Source organism: Zeugodacus cucurbitae, chromosome 5, assembly GCF_028554725.1.
Source record: "Zeugodacus cucurbitae isolate PBARC_wt_2022May chromosome 5, idZeuCucr1.2, whole genome shotgun sequence".
Lineage (NCBI taxonomy): Eukaryota > Metazoa > Arthropoda > Insecta > Diptera > Tephritidae > Zeugodacus > Zeugodacus cucurbitae.
Genome location: NC_071670.1, coordinates 2,532,029 through 2,554,446, shown reverse-complemented (window position 1 = coordinate 2,554,446; position 22,418 = coordinate 2,532,029). Strand labels below are relative to the sequence as shown.

General features: G+C 28.9%; 1 protein-coding gene across 2 annotated transcripts; it reads left to right on the top strand.

Moving 5' to 3' along the window:
• Window positions 1-17,196: 17,196 nt before the first annotated feature.
• Window positions 17,197-18,038, top strand: LOC105208724 (uncharacterized). Of its 2 annotated transcripts, none has more exons than XM_011178720.3 (2): window positions 17,197-17,564; window positions 17,619-18,038. In XM_011178720.3, the coding sequence occupies exons 1-2, from the start codon at window positions 17,231-17,233 to the stop codon at window positions 17,720-17,722; spliced, it is 438 nt and encodes a 145-aa protein (XP_011177022.1). In that variant the 5' UTR covers window positions 17,197-17,230; the 3' UTR covers window positions 17,723-18,038. The 2 variants fall into 2 exon arrangements, with proteins under 2 accessions (XP_011177022.1, XP_011177023.1); XM_011178721.3 differs by having other exon boundaries at window positions 17,216-17,559.
• The last annotated feature ends 4,380 nt before the right edge of the window (window positions 18,039-22,418 follow it).

Sequence of the window (22,418 nt, the reverse complement as noted above, 5' to 3'; positions counted from 1 at the left end):
CCAATAAGTGTGTGAGGAAATATTTTGTTTGACTTGAAATGACGAATCGCACCAAGGAATGAGGGTGATGAATAATAAATAATAAAAAAAACAGCCAAAAGCGTTGAAACTCGCTGCGACAGCGAATGAAGATATGAATTATACAGTGGTGTACAGCGTTAAAACTTGGAATTTTTATACGGTTTTTATTGATTTAGAACGAAAAATAGTTTACAAATAAAAAATGTTTGGAATTGTTTGAGCTAGTGTTTACCGGAATAGACTTTTAGATTATCAAAATAAACAAAAAAAAATGTTAAATTCGTCAAAAAAATTTTAAAAATTTCAAGATTAAATATCTAACTAAATGAATTTTTTTCTAAATAATATTGAAAATTTCAATATTTAATATTTTCAAATATCTTGTAAAACAATATTTTCCTAATTTAGTTGTCTTTATAAATATATTTGTTAATAAGAAGACTTTTAGCTCATTAGAAAAGCTCCTACGTTGATCCGATTATCATCTCTCTGTCTGCTTAGATTATTCCTCAGGACTCTCGTCTTCCTTAATTTGATAAATATTGCTTAATTTTTCTCTCGCTCCTCTTTTTCATTGTTTCTCCGACATCAGTCGACCATATCGATCAATTGTTTTGGTTCCCAGACACTGTCTCTCAAGCTCCATTCACACTTTCTTGTCTTTGCATACCCAGTTCTATGGTTTTCAAAAAAGCTCTGCAATTATCTAGTGTTTTGCCAGATGCTTCTTCCTTTTCAGTAAGAATCTTGGACTAGCAGAATCGAATGTCTTATGTCATGTTATATTAAATAAGTTTGGGTCTTGATTGATGGAGGATTTATATAGTTCCTTAATCCATTACGTCTTTACTATTGGTTTTCTTGAAAGAATATCCCCTCTCTCCTCTCTTTTGATCTTCATATTCCCCAAATATTATAGTATTATATTATAGAGATCTAACTAGTCTCCGATTGGGTATTATTATTTAATGTTTCCTCATTTGAGCCAGCTAGAAAAGCTGCTCTCTGGTCTCTTGCCATGTTGATTTCTTCTCCTAGTTAAATGTTCTCTCGAAGTAAACCGTATAGAACTTATAGCTGTCTACTTGGGAAGCGGAAATTTCACTTTTCTTCATCGTAACTTCATTAAGGGTCGTTTAAAAGGTCCATTCTGGTTTCATACACTAAATTGCTCTGAGACCAACCGACTTTTCACTTTCGTAATTTTGTTCCTTACTTTTCACATAGTCTCCTTCAGTTACTTCAAAAAGTAATACTACTTTATGAAAACTTAATAAATAATCATTCATTGTCTGACTCTTCGCACACTTATGGCGTCTCTGGACAATTTTAGCTACCAAAGCTTCACAAGTCACATATCAAACTTCCAGCTACTTCTACCACACCCACTTTCCTCTCATCCATCATTCATTGCCAACGATTTTAGCACCTGTGCTGAGCACTGCCTCCTGTCTACGTACACTTCCACACACATTCTCATGAATTATGCAAGATTTGCTGTGATGTATTCAACATAAAGTGAATAAAAAACCAAACAGCAACAACAAACAAACAAATAAACCGTATAAATAGGCGCATTTCAATATGAGCAAATAAATGTATGCCTCATACCTGTATGTAAGCCGTCAAGCAGCTGAGCGCTGGAAGATGGATGACTCAAGGATTTGAGTAGGAGACGCGCGCGCGCGCTCAGCTTGTGTTTTGGCGAGCGGTGTGCATAAATAAATTTTATAAAATGCATAAATTGCATAGCAAATGAGTTTGTTTAAGCAACAGCAGCATGTATTTGCAGAATTTATTATATTTTATTTCATTTGAATGAATGTTGTAAATATTATTAAAAATTTCCAAGAATGGCTTCCATACGAGACAGACTAATGCGAATAGTCTGGAAGTTGGCTTAATACGGTGGATTTACATGCAAACAATGATATATCAGGAATTTTTCATGCATCTCAATTTTTTAATTAAATTGCAAATGTTGTTTAGTATAAAATCCTATGTAAATCTGGAATATTATATAAGCAATATACTGCCACAAAATGTTGCTATGCGTAAAAACATGCATTTGAAAACGTATTATGTTTCTTTACAACTTTAAAGCAATGCTTGCCTTAGAAAATTTTCGTTGAAATTATGTTGCTGCAACAAAAAATGTTGCACAACATTAGCAACATGTTGCTGAACACATATTTATTGTTTTTAAATTTTTTTACACAGCAACATGTTGCTAAACATAAGAAATAAATTTGAAAATTATTATTACATTATTTTTACACCTTCTAAAACATGTTTTTTTCAGAAAAATGTTCAACAAATTATATTGTTCCATCAAAAATGTTGCGCAACATTTTTTCTCAACATGTTGCTGGACACATAATTCGTGTTTTTATTTTAAAAATGATTTTAAAACGAAATATTTTGTTTCAACAGATTTCTGTAAAATTTATGTCTGCGCAACATGTTGCTAAGACACTTCAAATCTCGCTTTCCTCTTGCCTATGCTTTTAACTACTCACTGCCTTAAATAAAAATTGAAATCAGTGCACAGCGTTGCAGAAATCCGTAAATTCGCGGCCATTTTAGTCAACTCTTACGCAGCAACAGCAATTTCATGCATTTTAAGCGCCAAAGGCACTAAATAAAGTCAGAATGGAGTTTCGCGTTTGCGACGCAAGTGTTCTCCAGTCCGCTGTATGTTCTGCTGCGTAATTGCTTGAAAGTGGCAATTCATGCCATAATAAAGATATTATTATCCTGCGTGCGCTGCTTGGCTTACTGCTTTATTTGTCTGCTGCCCGCGGCAGCCGTGGCGACGGAGGACGTGTCATTACGTAAAACGCTGCGGCCACAACATCCGTCGAGGTCGCAGTGCTGAGATTTCCATGCGCCGCGCACAATGTAAGAGCAGGCGCAAAACAATAATAATAACAACAACAGCACCAACAACTGCCAAGTTGAGCAACAGTCAACATAAGTTTTAATGATGACAGTTTTAATTGCTCGCATGATGAGCGCGTCGAGGACCGAGCTGAGTGTCGTGCCACATGCGCCCAGCGAGGTCAGTAGCCGTCTGTATGAGTGCGTGTGCGAAAGATGCGAAAGGAAGCATACTTTCAGGCGCTTAATAATTAAACTTTTCCATTTGTTGGTGCGCGACGCGTATACACGCTATCCACAGCCACACAGCGACAACAATAACAACAAATGCGCATTAAAGCAATAAAACCGTCCGAAAACAAAACATAACGCAGTCTGTAAAATAATTACAATAATGGCAACTGCAATTGCAATAACAATTACACAAACTACAACAAAAGCGGAAGTTCAAAGGCAACAACAACACACAAAAAAAACAAAAATAAATGTCAGCGATGGCGACTACGACAATTAACAAAAGTTTTTCAATTAAAAACAGCTGAGACAACGCCGAAATGGCCATTTCGAAGCGATAAAGTGATTAAAATGAGTGCAGTTCGAGTGAGAGTGTGTGCATAAAGGGCAAATAAAAGATGGCGGCATGCAGCTGTTGATGAAGGAAATCCAGAGTTATGCGATTGAATGGAAGCAATTAAAAGTGTTAAGTGCATGGTAATGTGCATAAAAGTGAAATTGTGCAGCAAAGATGCCACGGGCAAGTGATGCACTCAAAAAACACTCAAAAGTGCAGTGATTGCTTTTGCAGATTTCTTTAAAGTAATCAATGTGTAAAAGAAAAACAAATAGGTCAGCAGCGTTAAGCGAAGCATAAAAAGGAGAAAGTTGTTGCGAAAATTTAAGAATTTTAAATTCAGTCTAAGAGAAGTAAAGTAAAATTTTAGAGACTCAAAATTCAATATTATAACTCTAACTGTAATTACAATTATTGCAATAAGAGAGTGTAATGTAATGATTATATTTAAAAGCTACCTGGCAAATACAAAAAATATAGTCTAAAAAAACTCACTCAAAATTTCACTCAATGTGGGAAGTAAAAAAAGCGTAAAAACTCTTTCTAAATTATAAAATTGCTCATGGAATTATTCATTACTCATTTGAAAGCTTACTCAAAATTCACTCAATAAGTTACTAATTTTTTATTAAATTTAAACTCATTCTAAAATTATAAAATTGCTCGTGGGATTATTCATTACTCATTTGACAGCTTACTCAAAACTCACTCAATAACTTACTCATTTTTTAATAAAATTAAATTTTTTTACATTTAAAAAATGCTTACAGGCATTTAGATTAAATATAAGTATTTTTAAATTACTCACACGCAATTTTGCATATTTTCATCCCTCCCAAATTGAGTTTTTTCTATATATATTTGAAAAAACTAACTCAAAATTTCACTCGGTACAAAATAATAAACGTAAAAATTAAAAAAATAGCTCAAAGAAGCATTTATTACTATAAAATTAGTAACTAACTAAAAATAGTTAGCTAACTCAAAAATTACTCAATAATTCACTAAATCGTTCATTAACTGTATATCTTTTTATCTATTTCTATTTAATAAAGACTAGTTTAACTTCAAACTTACTCAAATGAAACTCTATAAACTATATACATATATTCTCTTACCGTAGAATTAGAAGAAGTAGAGTTTTTGCTGTATCAAGCTAAAAACTCACTCAAAGTTTTACACAGTAGTAAAAAATTAAACGAAAAACTTAATAGAATAGCTCATAAGAGCATCTATTGCAAATTTTGTAGCTTACTCAGAAATCACTCAATAATTCACTCAAAACTGTAATTTTTCCAGTATAAAAAAATTATTAAAGTACATGGATTCAATATCTATACTTCTATACTAATTCTATAAAGAGAAAATGTTTGTTTTTTTGTTTGTTTGTCTCGAATAGGCTCCGAAACTACTGAACCGATTTGAAAAATTCTTTCACCGTTGGAAAGCTATACTATCCCTGAGTGACATAGGCTATATTTAGTTTCAAAAAAAATAGGGTTCCTTACCAAAACTCCGATAATGTAAAAAAATACCAAAAAACTTTCTTTAATCGCGAATGCTGCGAAAACGATTGAAGATATAACAAAGTGATGTAGTATATGATGTGTAGAACTTATCATTATCTACAAAAAACGTCGCGACATCATATCTCTAACTATTATAGTTTTGTCATAATAAGCGATTTTATATAAAAAATTAATTAAAATACCACTACTTGAAAAGGCTCTTTATTTATAACAAATATAAATATAAATGATTTATTATTTAAGATCGCTTCAAAACCTTTATATAACTTTTTGAATTATTAGATTCTGACATTCCATTCAAAAGATATCACGAGTTAAAAATTTTGAAATTTTTCGGCGGCTAATTATGCGTTGTAGAGTTGTAGACGTCACTCAGGCACGGAGTTACGGGAAGGGGGTTAAATCACTCGCGCGGTCGATTCCCTACTGAATGGTACTGTGCGGAATTAAAAAAAATTGTCGCTTGATAATAATATAATATAAAAATGAATTGCTGTTCGTTTGTGCCGCAAAAAACGAGAACGGCCAAACCGATCTGGCTAATTTTAGTCTTGAAATATTCGTGGAAGGCCAGAAAAAGATTAGAAAGTGAGTAAATATGAAAAAATTGAAATCGACAAAAATTCCAATAGTATATGAGGGCTGATGTAATTCCAGAACCAATTTCACTCATTTTCACCACCAAGGTTAACGGGAATAGGGGCAACTTGGCACCTGTTAGTAGGCAAACATACGGCACATTCGGCCTTGAAATTACTCCTAAATTGCAAATGAACCAAACACCAGTCGGCAAAATCGTCAAAAATAGCGCTATAACGAAAATTTTCCAAATATTCAAGAAGTCGCTGGAGGTACTGCACAGGACTTTAAAAGATCTTGATTGTCGATGAACGTTTTTGGTGGAGCCAGGATTCTGTTAGTAGGTGATTTACGCCAGACTCTTCCAATTATTCCTGGATCAACTGTTACTGACGGGCTAATCGCATGCCTAAAATCATTTAATTTGTGGCGTCACATAAAGAATCGCCAATTAACAACTAACATATGAGTGTTATTGCAACAATATCAAATTGCGATTGTAGAAGTAGTTGACAGTTGACACCTCGATGGATTAATAGCATTTCCAACAGATTTCTGTCACTTGATTGACTCGAAAGAGAAGTTTTCCTGACAAGAAACTCAAAATTTCACTCAAAGAGAAAGTAAAAAGCCGTAAAGTTAGAAAATAACTCATAGTACAATTTTTTACTCATTTTATATGTTACTCAGAATTCACTCAATTTGAAAGTAACTATAATTCGTTTTATCATTTAAAAGAAATTTAGATTGACTTCAAACTTACACTAGTGCAATATTAAGCCTCTCTTCTTCCGCTTATAAGAAGTTTTTTTGTAAGTCTCACATAATAAATTCTAACAGTAACTCAATGATTTAAAGTATTAATGTCACTCTAATAAAAAAAATACTTCTAATTCTCATAGAAAAAAGTCATAATAACGCAGTATGAAACAACAACCATCTTAAAGCACTCGACCACATAAAATCGCGCCTAATACATCCTTCAAGCGTTGAGTGCTTTTCAACATTAACCGATACTCACATTCATTCACTGCGCCGACACTGATAGCACTGCCACTGTTGGCAAACACTCATAAATGTACGGTTGCAACCGCTAAGTGCATTGTCGTCTATTAGCCACCGACGACGCTGCCACACAATGGCACTTGAACGCGGCATGAGACACTCAAAACAAAAGTTCAAGTGGTAGTTCAGCACTCGTAATTGGTATGGTAATCACATATGTGTGTGCGGCGCAGGAGGCACTACAGCTACTACAACAGCAATAAAGTGAGTTGTTGTTGCATTAAACTTGTTGACTCAAACTGCTGCCGTTGTTGTGTTGTTGCAAGCTCCTGTCTCTTATAGGTACACAAACTGCTGCAACCAACTTCATGCGTATGTGTCTGCTGCTAGACCTGGATGGTTGGTTTGTAGTTGCAAAGTTTTCGCGGTAAATAAAATAACTGAAATGCCGCGTTTAAGGGCAGACAAGTGCTTGCCACTCAAGGGTTGAGTGCAATTTGGTAGGGGAAACACTCATTTGTTTACGCTTTTGTTTTAGTGAGGTAGCGCCGTGTGGTGCGGGTGAAAAAGTGGTTCTGTGTTGGAAAAGCAGACAAAATTCAATGGCAGACAAGCCGAAAAGCCGTAAGTCGACAAAACTGCAAGCTTCTTCACTCAATTAATACTTTGATAATTGCATCTGTTGCGCTGTGGAAAGATTGTTGTTGCGTAAGCCCATACATATGTGTGTGTGTGTGTGTTTAAACTGATTTTTATACTTGTTTACAGTTATGTGTATACTTTCTTGGCCCTTTTAAATTCACTGCATTAAGACTCACTCAATCACTCAGCTCCTTACTTTGCCTTCTTTTTTTGCCTTCTAAAATGAAAGTTCGTTGATGTAAAGCGGAGGGACGTTTTCAAAATTTAATAAAAAAAAATTATTAAAAATGCATGGAAATTCTAAAATAGACCAAGAAAATTATAAATTTTCATTTAAAAAAAATTAAAATTAAAATTAGAATTAAAATTACAATTACAATTACAATTACAATTACAATTACAATTACAATTACAATTACAATTACAATTACAATTACAATTAAAATTAAAATTAAAATTAAAATTAAAATTAAAATTAAAATTAAAATTAAAATTAAAATTAAAATTAAAATTAAAATTAAAATTAAAATTAAAATTAAAATTAAAATTAATTAAATTAGATTAATTAATTAAAATTAAAATTAAATTAAAATTAAAATTAAAATTAAAATTAAAATTAAAATTAAAATAAAAATTAAAATTAAAATTAAAATTAAAATTAAAATTAAAATTAAAATTAAAATTAAAATTAAAATTAAAATTAAAATTAAAATTAAAATTAAAATTAAAATTAAAATTAGAATTCAAAGAAAATTAAAATTAAAATTAAAATTAAAATTAAAATTAAAATTAAAATTAAAATTAAAATCAAAATCAAAATTAAAATTAAAATTAAAATTAAAATTAAAATTAAAATTAAAATTAAAATTAAAATTACAATTAAAATTAAAATTAAAATTAAAATTAAAATTAAAATTAAAATTAAAATTAAAATTAAAATTAAAATTAAAATTAATTAAATTAAATTAATGAATTAAAATTAAAATTAAAATTAAATTAAAATTAAAATTAAAATTAAAATTAAAATTAAAATTAAAATTAAAATTAAAATTAAAATTAAAATTAAAATTAAAATTAAAATTAAAATTAAAATTAAAATTAAAATTAAAATTAAAATTAAAATTAAAATTAAAATTAAAATTAAAATTACAATTTAAATTAAAATTTAATGTTTCATCCTAAAATAAATATTTTATATTTAAAATTAAAATTATATAATCAAAAATTAAATTCAAATAAAAATTAAAATAATTTTTTAGAATCCAAAATTTGGTAAAATAATTTGATTTAAAATTTAAATACAAATATATAATAAAAAAATATATTAAATTATAAATAAATAAATTTAAATAAAAAATTAAATAAATTTTTTTTTTATTTTTTATACAAATTATTTAAAAAGTCTGGCCATATGGCTCTTCATTTTCAACGTAATACTTAAAGAAGCAAATGTCTAAAATAAAAGAAGAAAACTACAACAACAATGTTCCAACAATCCTTTTAGTGCCGTAGACTATCCGCGACCGAGTTCAAACTCTGACAAATTCTTAAGTAAAAACAAGGCAAACCATAAACAAAAAATCACCTGCAAGTACATTAAAAAGAGAGTCGCCTAAAGCACAACGCTCACTAAAAGTCTTTTAAAAAGTAATTGAAAAGAAAAAGTTATAAACATGAATTTCTTTTATATGTTATATCCGTTCTTCGGTTTGTTTATATTGTTCATAATCGTCTTGTGGTGTGCATACAATCTTATACGGCATCCGCAACGTTTCTACGATGAGCCCGAGAGCCAGACCACTGAATATGATTTAGAATTGGATATATTGCCACCGCTAATAGAAGAGTCCGAGGCCGAAAGGGAGGCGGAGAGAGAGCTTGAGCTGGAAGCCGAGCTTGCGAGACTTGCGCGTGAGGAGTGGGAAAGGGAGGTGGCTAGTTTAGAGGCGAGACTGATGACAGTAGAGATACATAATGAGCTACGAAGATAGTGGAGGGTCGCAGTGTTGCAATGCTAAATGACAAGCTTAAGGGTATTTAAGACAAAAGTTTTGAGTTGGTTTTAAGGAATGACGCAATACATTTAGATTTAAGTACTGGATATATTTTTAGAAATTCTAATTTTCATTTTTCTTTTAAATAATGCAAAAAATATTAGCATTTAGAATTATAGTTTTTAACGAGTTTTTAATAATGAATACTAAATTGTGCTTTTATAAACTATATTAATTTATAAATTATAAAATGCTCTTGATTTTGTTTCAATTTTTTTTTATTAATTAAAAAATAAATCGACATTTTTTCGAAAAATAATTAAGAAAATTCTTAAATTTAGAAAATTAAAAAATTAAGAAAATTCTTAAATTTATTTTTTTTACTGAAAAATGGCTTTAAATTAAGCGAAAAGCATTATTAAAACAAATTATAGGAAAAATAAACAAAAATGTTTTTGTAAACAATTTATTTAAAAAGTCTGGCAATATTGTTTTTTCACTTTCAACTGCTTTCTTTAAGAAATAAATGTCTGAAATAAACGAGAAAACTTACAAAAACAACGCTCAGACAAACCTTTTTGTGCCGTGCACTCTCCGCGACAGGTCACCAGCGCGTGTCTTACTAAAAATACACACACATCTTCAAAGCATAACCCAAGAATTTTCCAAAAATAATTAAATTACATTCGTCTGAGGTGTTATGGCACCATTTCTGTGGTGCATGGCGCTTTTTATTGGCTTAGTGGCGCTGGTCTATCTCAGGGACTGTTTGGCAGCGGTGTACTACGCCTACGGCACACGGATGATACGTCCCGAAAATGTTCGTTAAGTGTATTCCGGGCATTAACCCTTCTTGTGTGCATTGTTGTTTTTGTATCTACTATCTATTGTAAACATAAAGGAGGCCAATGATGTTTCCCTAAGTCAGCTGACAACGTGTGACATTTTGAATAAAATTTGCATAAAAATTGAAGAGTAGTTTCATTTTAAATTTTAGAATTTTTTATATGATAAATTTAATTTTGTAGAGAATCGTGAATATCCTTACTGTGGAAGGCATTTGCAATGAGTGCAAGCAACAGTTTTGTTTACCGCTCTCTTTAAGATCAATAATTACACTCTCTCTTTTTCTCTCTCTGTCTTTCTCGCGCTCTCTCTCTCTCTCTCTCTCTCTCTCTCTCTCTCTCTCTCTCTCTTTCCGCATATAACAAACTAAAATCAACTCTGTCAATTTCTTAACTAAAACCGAAGAACCATAAAAAAGCTCAACAAAAAGTGCATCAACTAGAAAGCCACCTAAAGCGCAGTCCTCAATAAAAGTGTTCTAAAAGCGTAACTGAAGAGAAAAAGTTATAAACATGGAATTTCTTTATATGTTATATCCGCTCTTCGGTTTGTTCATATTTTTTTTAATCGTGTTATGGTGTGCCTATAATTTTATACGATATCCGCAAACTTTTGCCGCTGATTCCAGGAGTCTTACTCCTGAGTATGACTTTCAGCTGGATGTATTGCCGCCGCTGTTAGAAGAGTCAGACGTGGAAAGAGAGGCGGAGTTCGATGCGGAAATAGCGGCTGAGCTGGAAGCTGAGCCAGTGAGACGTGTGCGTAGGCAGCGGGAAAGAGAGGCGGATAGATTTGAGTCAAGCCTAGTGACGGTCGAGATACATAATGAGGTGCAAAGATAGTGGTTTTCTCTGCACAGGGTTGCCATGTGCCAAATGACAAGCTTAACAGAATTTAAAACGCATTCTTTGGGGTTAGAGTTAAGGACTGACAGAATATATATGTTTATATATATTTAATGACTAGTTATATTTTTAAAAATAATAATAGAAATTATATTTTTATAATTTTATATATAAGTAAAAAAATTATTAGGTTTAAGCTTTATCGTTTTTAGCGAAAACTTGAAAGCTTTAATTTAAAATTTTTAATAACAATCAACCCTGTGAATTCTGCTTTTATAAACTATATTAATTTATAATTTATAAAATGCACTCAATTCTATTTGATTGAGGTTTTTTGATTAATTAAGAAATAAATTGACAATTTTTTTCGAAAAATAATTACGCAAATGCGACAATTTAATTTTTTGACTAAAATAAATAAATTGCTTTAAATCAATAATAATAATAATAATAGTAAAAACACAAAAAAAAATAAAATAAATTATTATTAAATAATTTATAATTAATAAATAACAATAAAAATTAATTAAAAATTGATTTGAAAACAATAAATTTAATTAAATTAATAAAACAAAAAATAATTAGATGTAATTTGAATGAAATTAATAAAGGTTAATCGAATTAAATTAAACTGAAAGCAATCAATAATTAGTTTTCAAAAGTTTTGAACAAAACTTAGTCAATTAAAATTACAACAACAAGATAAAACAACTGATTAATAATGAGAAAATGATAATCGAATAAAATTAATTAATTGAACTAAATTATAGAAATTCATATCGAACAAAATTAAGCTTAATTAAGATTAATTAAACCAATTTAATTCCAATAAAGCTAGATCTTTTCCACTAAATATCCAAATTGATTTAAAACTAACTCAAATTTACTTGAATTTTTTTTTATTGACTTCATTTAAAAAAGATTTATAATAATTAAGATCAATTTCAACTCAATTAAGTCAAACTGCATTAAGCCAAATGACATTAAATAAAAGTAAATTTAAAAACAAAATCTTTAACTAATAACAAATGCATTAAAATAAAGTACGGCAACCTCTGCGTCACATAATAAAGACATTGAAAGGTTATAGAAAGGTGCCACTAGCATAATTTTAGAGTAAACTACTTCAATAGGAAATTCCAAAAAAAAAACGCGTAAATTTAAAGTCTCCACAAGGAATCTGTTTCACCAAAACAATTAATCAAAATGACGATGGATTTTAATTTCTTGCTCATCTACATATTTCTCTTTGTAAGTGGACTCATCTGCGTGTTTCTGGGCTGCATGTTTCGCAAAGGTGAACCGAGAAAACGATTCGACAAGCGAAAGCGGCGCTTTGGGCTAGCTTTCTGGCGTTCAAAGCCCGAGAACCGATACAAATGGGCTGATAGCCGGGATGAGGCTGCCAGATTAGCGAAAAAGCCACCCAGTGCTGTGCCGGATTTAGAGGTAATCAATTTGTATCTGAAAGAGCCCATAAAATTAACTGAAGAGGAAAGGCAAAGTTCAAAAGTTCCAGAGGCGGTATTACAAGCCGAGAGGGAGCTAATTATGAAGCGAAAAGCGATGCGCGATCCATCACCGCATACAAGACAATACAAGATACAAGTGGAGGCGGAGGTAGAGACCCATAGAAGACGCAATGTGGATTTGAATCCAAAACCAGAACCAAAAGTGAAATTTCAGAAGAAATTCACAACACGCGCGCCTCAACGCAGAAGAGAGGACATAGAGTTAAGAGGTGATACGATTGAGGTAGCGCGTGAGAAAGATATAGGTTATCATATTGTTTAGCGCGTTGGAGTCTTACATAGCATATAAGGAACTACTTAAATTGCACATGTTTTTTTTTCTTATAAGAAATCTGTAAACGTCTTTAGTTATATATCTAAAACAAAATTAAACAAAAGAAGACAATAAAACGTACCGTTTTAAAACAACAATTTACAATTAGATTTTGGATTCAGCTTCATCCATCAATTTTCGCATATGGCGTTGACCTCTTGAGGTGATTGACCTGCTTATGTGTTGTCCTTTTCGCTCGTTATCCGCAATTGTGTGCCGTTATTTACGCTTTTCATTTTCATATTTCTTTTCTCATTTTAGTGTTTATTTTATGCTAATGTCATATGCTTCAAGTTTTGTGTTACCCACCCTTTGCTCTCAAATCTGAATAATAGTTTACCTGGGATGTACTTTGTAGAGATAGACTCAAGGTTTTTGGGTACTTCCTTGGTTGTCCAAAAAAATCTGTAAAATGTCTCTTATGTAGCTGAAGTCCAAGTAAGGACCGGATAAGTCTTTGGAACAAATCTCATCTCTATCAAGTCACTGTGACACTGTTTTGAACGTTCTTGAAAAAGAATTTATAATTTAAGGAAAGGAACTCGATTAGACCTCACTCTCTAGGGGAGATATTCCATTGCACAAACTAGGAGGACCCCTTGAAGAGAGCAGTGACTTTTCGGCAACTTCATGGAGTTTCATTAGGTCCATGGAACCTTTCAAGATAAACTTTATACCTTTATAAAGACCCTTACCTATAAGGCTCACTCAATTTAATTGTCATTAATAATTCAATTATACTAATTAAATTCAATTTAATAATTACAATGAGAATTGTTCTGAAATTTTACACTTTCTCGAACATATTTTAATTGGAATTTAATAAAAATTAAAAAAAAAAGTATGCCATCTGTTAACCTTGCCACTAACGTGCTAACATAAAGCAAAATGTAAAAGAAGAAGCGAAATGGAAAGTGATGATACGAACAAACGGTCTTTTCAAGGCGGCAGCTGCTTCTATACAGACCGTAAAGTTCCACAAATTTATTAACTAAATAAAAAATAAAATCAATCAGGAATTATGGCTTTGACTTTGGAAGAATTCGCTGAATTCTATTTAATCTGGATTGTTTTTGCTGCCATTATGATGGCGGGTGTCGGAATCTATCTCTACCGCATAATGTCACAATACCGCGAAACGGAGCAAATCAATGGTGTGGGGATGCGGGCTCTGAATGATGGCATACGCAGAAACCGTGATTCATTTTAAATCTACCAACTGACCAACTACCCAAGTTGTGCTCGACCAATACCTGCAACCAATACTTATATCAAAGGATAACATATCATTTAACTATACCATATCAGCATTAGGGTACGAAAATCATGATATAGCTTTAATTTAATTTCTGACGCCGTACTTTATTTATATTTAATATATATCCACCCATGTATATCATAAGTAAAGTATTGAAATTAATTTATATCTGACAATGACACAATGATCGGCATAATATTTAATTGACATCCATAGACATACTCATTAAGGCTGTACTTTTGTAAACTATATTCATTTGTAATTTATAAAATGTATACGCAGTTTTATAATTTAGGTGATAAATGGTTTTTGTACACTCTTATAAGTATCAATTATGTTGAACAATTTGTTATTGTACTATATTTTCTACCACGAAGTTCCATAACATGGAAAATTAAGAGCACAAACTTCGCATTGTAGTTGGCGGAATAATACAAAGATCAATAAATTATAGAAGAAACAGCACATACAAAAAAACTGAAAATAATTTGTTTAAATTTAATGGGAACATTTCTTGTAAATTGAAAAAAAAATTAATTTGGGAAAAATTTTAAAAATTAAAAAAACAAAGTTTTATGGAAAAAAATTTGAATATTAAATAAAATAGGATTTTAAGAATAATTTTTAACAATTTATAAAAAAAAAGAAAAAAAAATAGAATTTAGAGAAAAAGAATTTTATTTCAATTCGTAAAAATTCTTGGATAAAAATGTTTGCATAGAAACGCTCCTGAAAATTAAAAACAAAGAATTTTTTGGAATATTTAAATTAGAAACAAATTAAATTAGAAAATTAAATTAAATTTAGAAATAAAAAAATTGAAAAAAAATAGTAAAAAATATTATTATGCTAATTTCATGTGTGAAATAATTTTAAAAAATTTAATTTTTTGCGCATTCTCATTTTTCAAAAATATTAAACAAAACTAAAAAACCCTTTTTTAAAAGGAAAATAAATTTGGACATTAAATATTTTTTGTTTTTAATTTTCTACCTTTAAATAAATTTGAAGTAATTTTTATTAAAATAAATTAAAGAAAAAATTACACTAAATTAAAGAAAAAAGCTAAAATAATTTACATAGATTTTTTAAAAATTTATATTATTTTTAATTTTTATATTTAAAAATAATAAAATTTTAACAGTATTTTTTAATAAATAAACTTCATATAAATTTATTTGAAAAAAATTTTCATCTGTACTCTTAAAAAAAATTTCAAGAATTACACAATCAATTTTTAACGATTTTTTCAATATTTCAAAAATTTCTTAAAATAATTTCTTAATTAAAAAAAATCAAAACTTTTAAATAAAAACAAAATATTTTAAAGAAAATGTTTTTAATATTTTTTTTTTAACTAAGTAAAAAAATATTTAAAAAAAAAAATTTTATAAAAGTTTTTGAAAATCTAAATAAAAAAATATTTTAATCTACCTATACTCTTTAAAAAAAAAAATTGAAAAAAATTTAAGTATCAATCAAAAAAATCAAAGCAATTTTCAACGTTTTTTTTAATATTTCGAAAATTTCTTGTAAATTTTTAATTAAAAAAACAATCAAAACTTTTAAGTAACAAAAAAAATATTTTAATAAAATTTTTTTTAATATTTTTAAAAAATCTAAATAAAAAAACATTTTAATCTACCTATACTCTTTAAAAAAAAAAAAATTGAAAAAAATTTCAAGAATTAATCAAAAAAATCTTACTGCGATGACCACCACTCGTAATTTTTAACGTTTTTTTTTAATATTTCGAAAATTTCTTTTAAATTTTTAATTAAAAAAATCAAAACTTTTAAATAAAAAACATATTTAAAGAAATGTTTTATAATTTTTTTTTAAATCTTAAATAAAAAAAAAATTTAAGAAAATTTTACCACATTTTTTTTAAATCTTAATAAGAGACATCACCAAATATTTTAAAATTAAAAAAATATTTTAATATTTTTCTCTTACATGTACCATTTTTTTAACCATCTGGCAACTTGGTTGTGTGTTAAAGTATGAACTACTAAATTGCAGTAAACAGAAAGTGACCACAAAGCATGAGTACTAAAGAAAATGTGCATAAAATAGATTCAAAAACAATTGTAAATTTTCTAAATTAAGAATTCCACAACTAAAGCAAGACAAAAGATAAACAAATACAAGTATGATGATAATTGACACGCCCATTTTTGTAATTTTAGGCCTTCTTATACTTTGTCTAAGCGCGCTCTTCTATGCGTTCATATACAATAAGTGCGAAGTGTACCGTAGACGCGAACCGGAGTTTCATCCAGTGAATGGTGTGGGAATGCGTGGCCTGCTGGGCCCAGCTAGAGCGGTGGAGGTGGGCGAGGCGGCTGAGGAAGAGCGTGATGTGAATTAATTTGGACACGGTGATTTGTTAGAAGATGCAAGTGTTTTTATAAATATATATTTCCTAAATTTGATTGAAAAAATATATGCAAAATTAAAAAAAAAAAAAATTGAGAAACAAATAATTTTTCGGGACGGACCCCAAATATTATCGGGTCAAGAATTGTTGCCTCGGCAGTATTTTCAAAAACTTTGAGACATCTGATTTCCTATTTTTTTTGGTATAAGCGATTATAAAATAGTGAGATCCGTAACTGTCAGGATCGACTGATCTTTATTATGAGTATGATCTTTGAAACACGACTCTGCGAGATCCTCTAAGTTTAAGTACCTAACAGTTCGACCAACTTTGGTCTTTCAATTTTTATTTGCGAAGTCTTTTGGGCAAAATATGAAAAAGCCATTTAGTTTAGAAAGCTTTTCAGAAATGTAATTCCTTAAAGCAAAGCGTTGGTTTTGAAAACCCTTCGCGTTAAGTTAGTCTTTAAGTTGTCATCTTTAAGAAAAATATTAGATTTAACTTAGAAAGCTTTCTTAAAAGTTTTCGGAAAAAAGGTTTCAGACAATTGAAAGCTTTTAAAGGTCCCGCTTATCCATTTAGATAGACTATAAAGCGCTTTTTTTAAGGTGATATTTTATGGGTCCTCAGAGCTTTCCGTAAAAACCCTCCTCAGCATTATCTTATACGCTTTAGGTAATCTGTTCACCACTTCTTCCCGCAAATTCAATAAACCGGCAACTCTGCTCTCTGTTTGCGATCTTAACTTCTAAGTGGTGAGAGAATCCTAACGGAAATGCGCACTATGCGAATAATTTTTGAAAGCAAACAAGACTAAAAAACAAGAAATAAGAAAATGTCTTTCGGCTATGAATATCTATTCTTTCTGTCATTTCCCCTCCTGATCATAACATTCGTTTGGTTTTTGTGGTCTGAAGGAAGTGCTGATACTGTCGATGTTGGTGTAGACGGACGCATAGCGAACTCGAGTGATGATGTAATATTAGAAATTGAGGAATATTCCGATAGTGAAGATGACAGTGATGAAGTTCATGAAGAATTTTATGTCGAAGACGATGGCGTATTTCTTAACGCCGCTAATCCAGCAGAATTTGAACTGCCCGAGTTGCAGTTCCAGCAGGGGCAAAATGAAGGCCCTCTTCGGCTACATAAATTGACGCGGAGGCAGGGTTAATAATAAGCAAACGTTTTGAGTTTTTATTAATAATTCTTTTCGTGTTTAGGTTGTGTGCTGCCAATTTTTCATAATCATCAAGTTTTTGTTGGGGGCCAACTGAGTGCGATTATCTCCGCTGTGTTGCTCCATAACTTTTTCATCAAGCTGTAATTCCATACACATGTTGTTTTTTCTCGAATACTGAATTTTTGAAATTTTTATCTGAATATTTGCCACTAAATCTTTTACAGAGTTTTTATGAGTTTTTAGTTAAATTTTTTTAAATAACTTAAATTTTTATCAAGAATGTGTTATACATTAAAAAGTGGAAATTATTATTAAAAAATTTTTTGAAAAAATGTGTATTATAAAAAATAATTTGAAAAATAAGTTTAGTTTTCGAAAAAAAATTCGGAACCAAAATTTTTTAAATTAAATGAAATTATTTTGAAAGTTTGTTATATATTTAAAAGCTTTGATTTTTTTTTTTAAATTTGTGTATTTTATAAATATTAAAAAAAAATATGTAGAATTAAAAATAAATATTTTTTTTAATTTTATCTCTTTTTTTATGTAATATTAATTAGAATTTATTAAAAATATGTTTACATCTTTAATTATTTTTTTTTTTATAGAAAAATATACAAAAATTTGAAACATTTTTTTTTAAATTGAGAAATATTTAATTTTTGTAATATTTATGCCTCATATTTTGCAATTTATACTTATTTTTAAGATTGTTCTTTTTTATGTTTTATTTAATTTTTGTGTAAATTTCAAGTTTTAATCTAAAAGTTTTCAAATTTTTAGCTCTTATGATTTTTAAAAATAATTCTACTGGAACACAAATTTATTTTGAAATAATTTTTTAAACTTTTTGAAGAAAAAAATACCGGTTGCAAAAAAGTTTCAAAAATATTTCAAAACTTTTGATAATTTTTTTTGTGCAAGAATTTCGTTTTTAAAATATTGGCATTTAAAAATATTGATTTTAAAAATTAATTTTTTTATATATTTGCATGCAATTTTTGTTTTGAATCACTTCTTTTGAGAGAACTACAACTTTTTTAGAGTTTTTAAAAAGAAAAAAAATTAAGCACTCATTCAAAAAATTTTTTAAAACAAATTTTAAAATTTTGAATGACTTTTTAATTATTTTCAGAAAACTATAGATTTTTCGAAGTTTTCTAAAGACAAGTAGTTTTGAATATTTATTAAAAAAATATTTTTTTGTAAATCGTATTTAAGTGACATTAAATTTTTTAAGAATTTGTGTTGAACTTTTTCAAAACTTGTAATTTTATTTTAATTATTATTTCTTTTAAATTTTTCTAACATTAAACTGTAAATTTTTTCAAATTTTCAAAAGCAAACAATTTAAAAGCATAATCGCACTTGTTTCCTTTTTTGTTTTTTGAAGAAAACTATTTTGTACAAATTGCGCTTCATGCTTTTGTTGTACGGAAAACTTCAAACTGTTTACAGTTTTCAAAACCACAAAAGAAAACATAAGAAGTAACTTAAAATATTATTGCTTAATATATTTGAAAAATATATTTTAAAAACTTATTTTTTACAAAATATATTTTTGAAATACTTGTAATTAAAAAAAAATATTAACAAAAAATTTTTGAAATACTTTTTCTTAAAAAAAAATGCATACACTATTTTTATAAACAACATTTTTTTTATAAAAATTTTGTATACATAATTTTTTATACAAAGTATTTTTTATAAAAATGTTTATTAAATTTTTTTATAATATATATATTTTTTTAATTTTTTTATTATTTCTCATTTTATTTATTTTGGTTATTTATTGCAATTTTTTAATAATGTTTTTAAGTATGTATATTTACTTTTAGTGTTTGTTTGCTCTCTTCCAAATAAGTTGTTTTAGTTTTAAGGCTTAAGTGTAATATTGAACCCACATTTATTATATTTTTTTTAATATTCCAAAATTTATTTATTGCTAATTTTAAATTTTCTAAATTTGTAATTTTTTCACAAAAAAATAAATGTTTAAAACTGTGTGCCGACAAGTCTTGTGCAATACATTTTTTTTAATGTACAAATATTTATTTAATATTATTTTTACCAAATTATAATTATTTTTATAAAAAAATAGTTCTTACACGTGGTAAAATGATATTTAACCATTTATGATTTATAGTAATTCAATTTTTTGTTTGTTTCGAAATTGATATTTATTAAAGGAAATTTTGAAATCAATATTTTGTGTCCATTGAAAATTTACATACATAAATTTTGTATTTCTTCTATACCTCCAAAATGTGTACTTCTTTTTTCGAAATTTGTATTTTTTTATGAAAAACTTTAAATAATTTGTTTTTATAATTAAACATGTTGTAATTCACATTTTCCAATTTTTTTTCAAATAATCTTTTCAATCAAAATTTTACATGAAGTTTGGAATATTTTACTAAAACGTTATATTTTTATACTCTCGCAACAAAAGTTGCTAAAGAGAGTATTATAGTTTTGTTCACCTAACGGTTGTTTGTAAGTCCTAAAACTAAACGAGTTAGATATAGGGTTATATATACCAAAGTGATCAGGGTGACGAGTAAAGTTCAAATCCGGATGTCTGTCTGTCCGTCCGTCCGTCTGTCCGTCTGTCCGTCCGTGCAAGCTGTAACTTGAGTAAAAATTGAGATATCTTAATGAAACTTGGAACACGTGTTCCTTGGCACCATAAGAAGGTTAAGTTCGAAAATGGGCGGAATCGGACCACTGCCACGCCCACAAAATGGCGATAACCAAAAACACATAAAGAGCTATCACTAAGCCATAAATAAAGTTATGAAAATAAAATTTGGAACATAGCATCGCATTAGGGAGGGGCATATTTGAATGTAATTTTTTTGGAAAAGTGGGCGTGACCCCGCCCCCAAATAGGTTTTTTTATATATATCTTGCAAACCAATAAAGCTATATAAACCAAACTTTCTGCAGTCATTTCTTTTCGCCGTTTCCTTATACAGTCCAAAAATGAAAGAAATCGGATAATAACCACGCCCACCTCCCATACAAAGGTTAGGTTGAAAATGACTAAAAGTGCGTTAACTCACTAACGAGAAACGTCAGAAACACAAAATTTCACAGAAATGATAGCAGAAGGAAGTTGCACTCAGATCTTTTTACAAAATGGGAAATGGGCGTGGCATCGCTCACTTATGGGTCAAAAACCATATCTCAGGAACTACTCGACAGATTTCAATGAAATTCGGTATATAATATTTTATTGACACCCTGATGACATGTGTGGAAAATGGATGAAATCGGTTCACAACCACGGCTACTTTCTTTATAACTCACTTTTGAATTCCATCTGAATCCTTCACTTTATAACATATACATTAGGAACCAATGATGATAGCGAAATAAAACTTTACACAAATACAGTATATGATCTGTGGCATCACTTGTGAAAAATTGTCGAAAACGGACTATAACTTTTCAAGGCCCCAGATATCGAACTTGTTGAACTCAGCGCCTAAGGTTAAATTTTAACCGAAAATATGGGTAAATCTCTCAACTAATTTAATGTAATTAAGAGGAAATAGTTTTCTTCCAATAGTGTGTCTCTGTTCCAAAAATTATTAAAATCGGGTCACAACATCTCTTAGCTCCCATATACATAATTATAGGTTTTGCAAAAATATCATCCCCTAGCTCCCATATACCTAATTAAAGGTTAAAAATTCTTTGGGCTTTATTACGCATATATGTATTGGTTAATATGTGATATATCTTAGCAAAATTAAGTGAGCGTATAGTATTGGATATAGTGTACCTTGCTGGTGAAATTGAATGAAATCGGTTCAGGAATTACCTCAGCCCTCATACACTATATAGGACGATTTTCGTTATTCTATTAAACTTTATGCCGAATTTATGGGTAAATTTGTGCGTTATCTTAATAAAATTTCTTCAATAAATTGCGAGAGTATAAAATGTTCGGTTACACCCGAACTTAGCCTTTCCTTACTTGTTTAAATTTATATTTATAACCAAGCTATTTTTAAATTTTTTACATAAGTGTGTTACCTATGTATGTTAAAAAATATTTTTTAAATATCTCAATTTTTTTTAAATATGTTTTGATGAAAGAATTATTAAAAAAAAATTACAAATAAAAAAAATTAACAAAAACAATTTTTTGTTAAAAATTATTTTTATTATTTTTTTTATTAAAAATTATTTTTTATTTTAATAAATATTACTTTTTTTATTTTTAATAAAAAATAAAATTTATTTTTATTAATTTTATTTTTTTTTTTAATAAAAATTAAATGTTTGGGTTAAAAATTTTTATACATAAAAAATTTGGTTTTTATAATTAATTTTTTTTTTATTTTAGTAAAATAAATTTTAAATTAAATTTCATAATATTTAAAAATTATTTTTGCACACTAGTGTACGCATATCTCAAGAATGTTTCTATATATTCTAAAAATATTTTGTTTACTCTGGCAACACTGGCATCAACAATGCAATACAATGTTATAAAAAGTCGATGTAACGGTGCATGTCTAAAGCATTGCAGGATTTCGCACTTAACAGTTTGCGCTCCGCCGAAGCCAAATTAAATCAAATAAATTTAATCAAATATAATTAATTAAATTTAAATAAAGTAAAGAAAAGAAGTAATTTAATAGAAAATGTCTTACTTCAACGAATATGTGGTGCTCAGTGTATTTATGGGAGTTGTGATGCTGTACCTGATGTTCATGTGGTTGGAGAATAGTGGTGACAAAGCAGTGAATCCGAATGCGAATAAAATGCTGGAACTGGATGCGCATTATGCAGACGGCGCCGGCGAGGACGAGGGTATAGAAAACGA

Excerpts from the sequence above, each read along its gene's own strand:
- LOC105208724 (XM_011178720.3), top strand. The coding sequence starts at position 17,231 with ATGTCTTTCGGCTATGAATATCTATTCTTTCTGTCATTTCCCCTCCTG. Across the intron at positions 17,565-17,618 it reads TAAATTGACGCGGAGGCAGG|GTTGTGTGCTGCCAATTTTT; the intron begins GTTAATAATAAG and ends TTTCGTGTTTAG.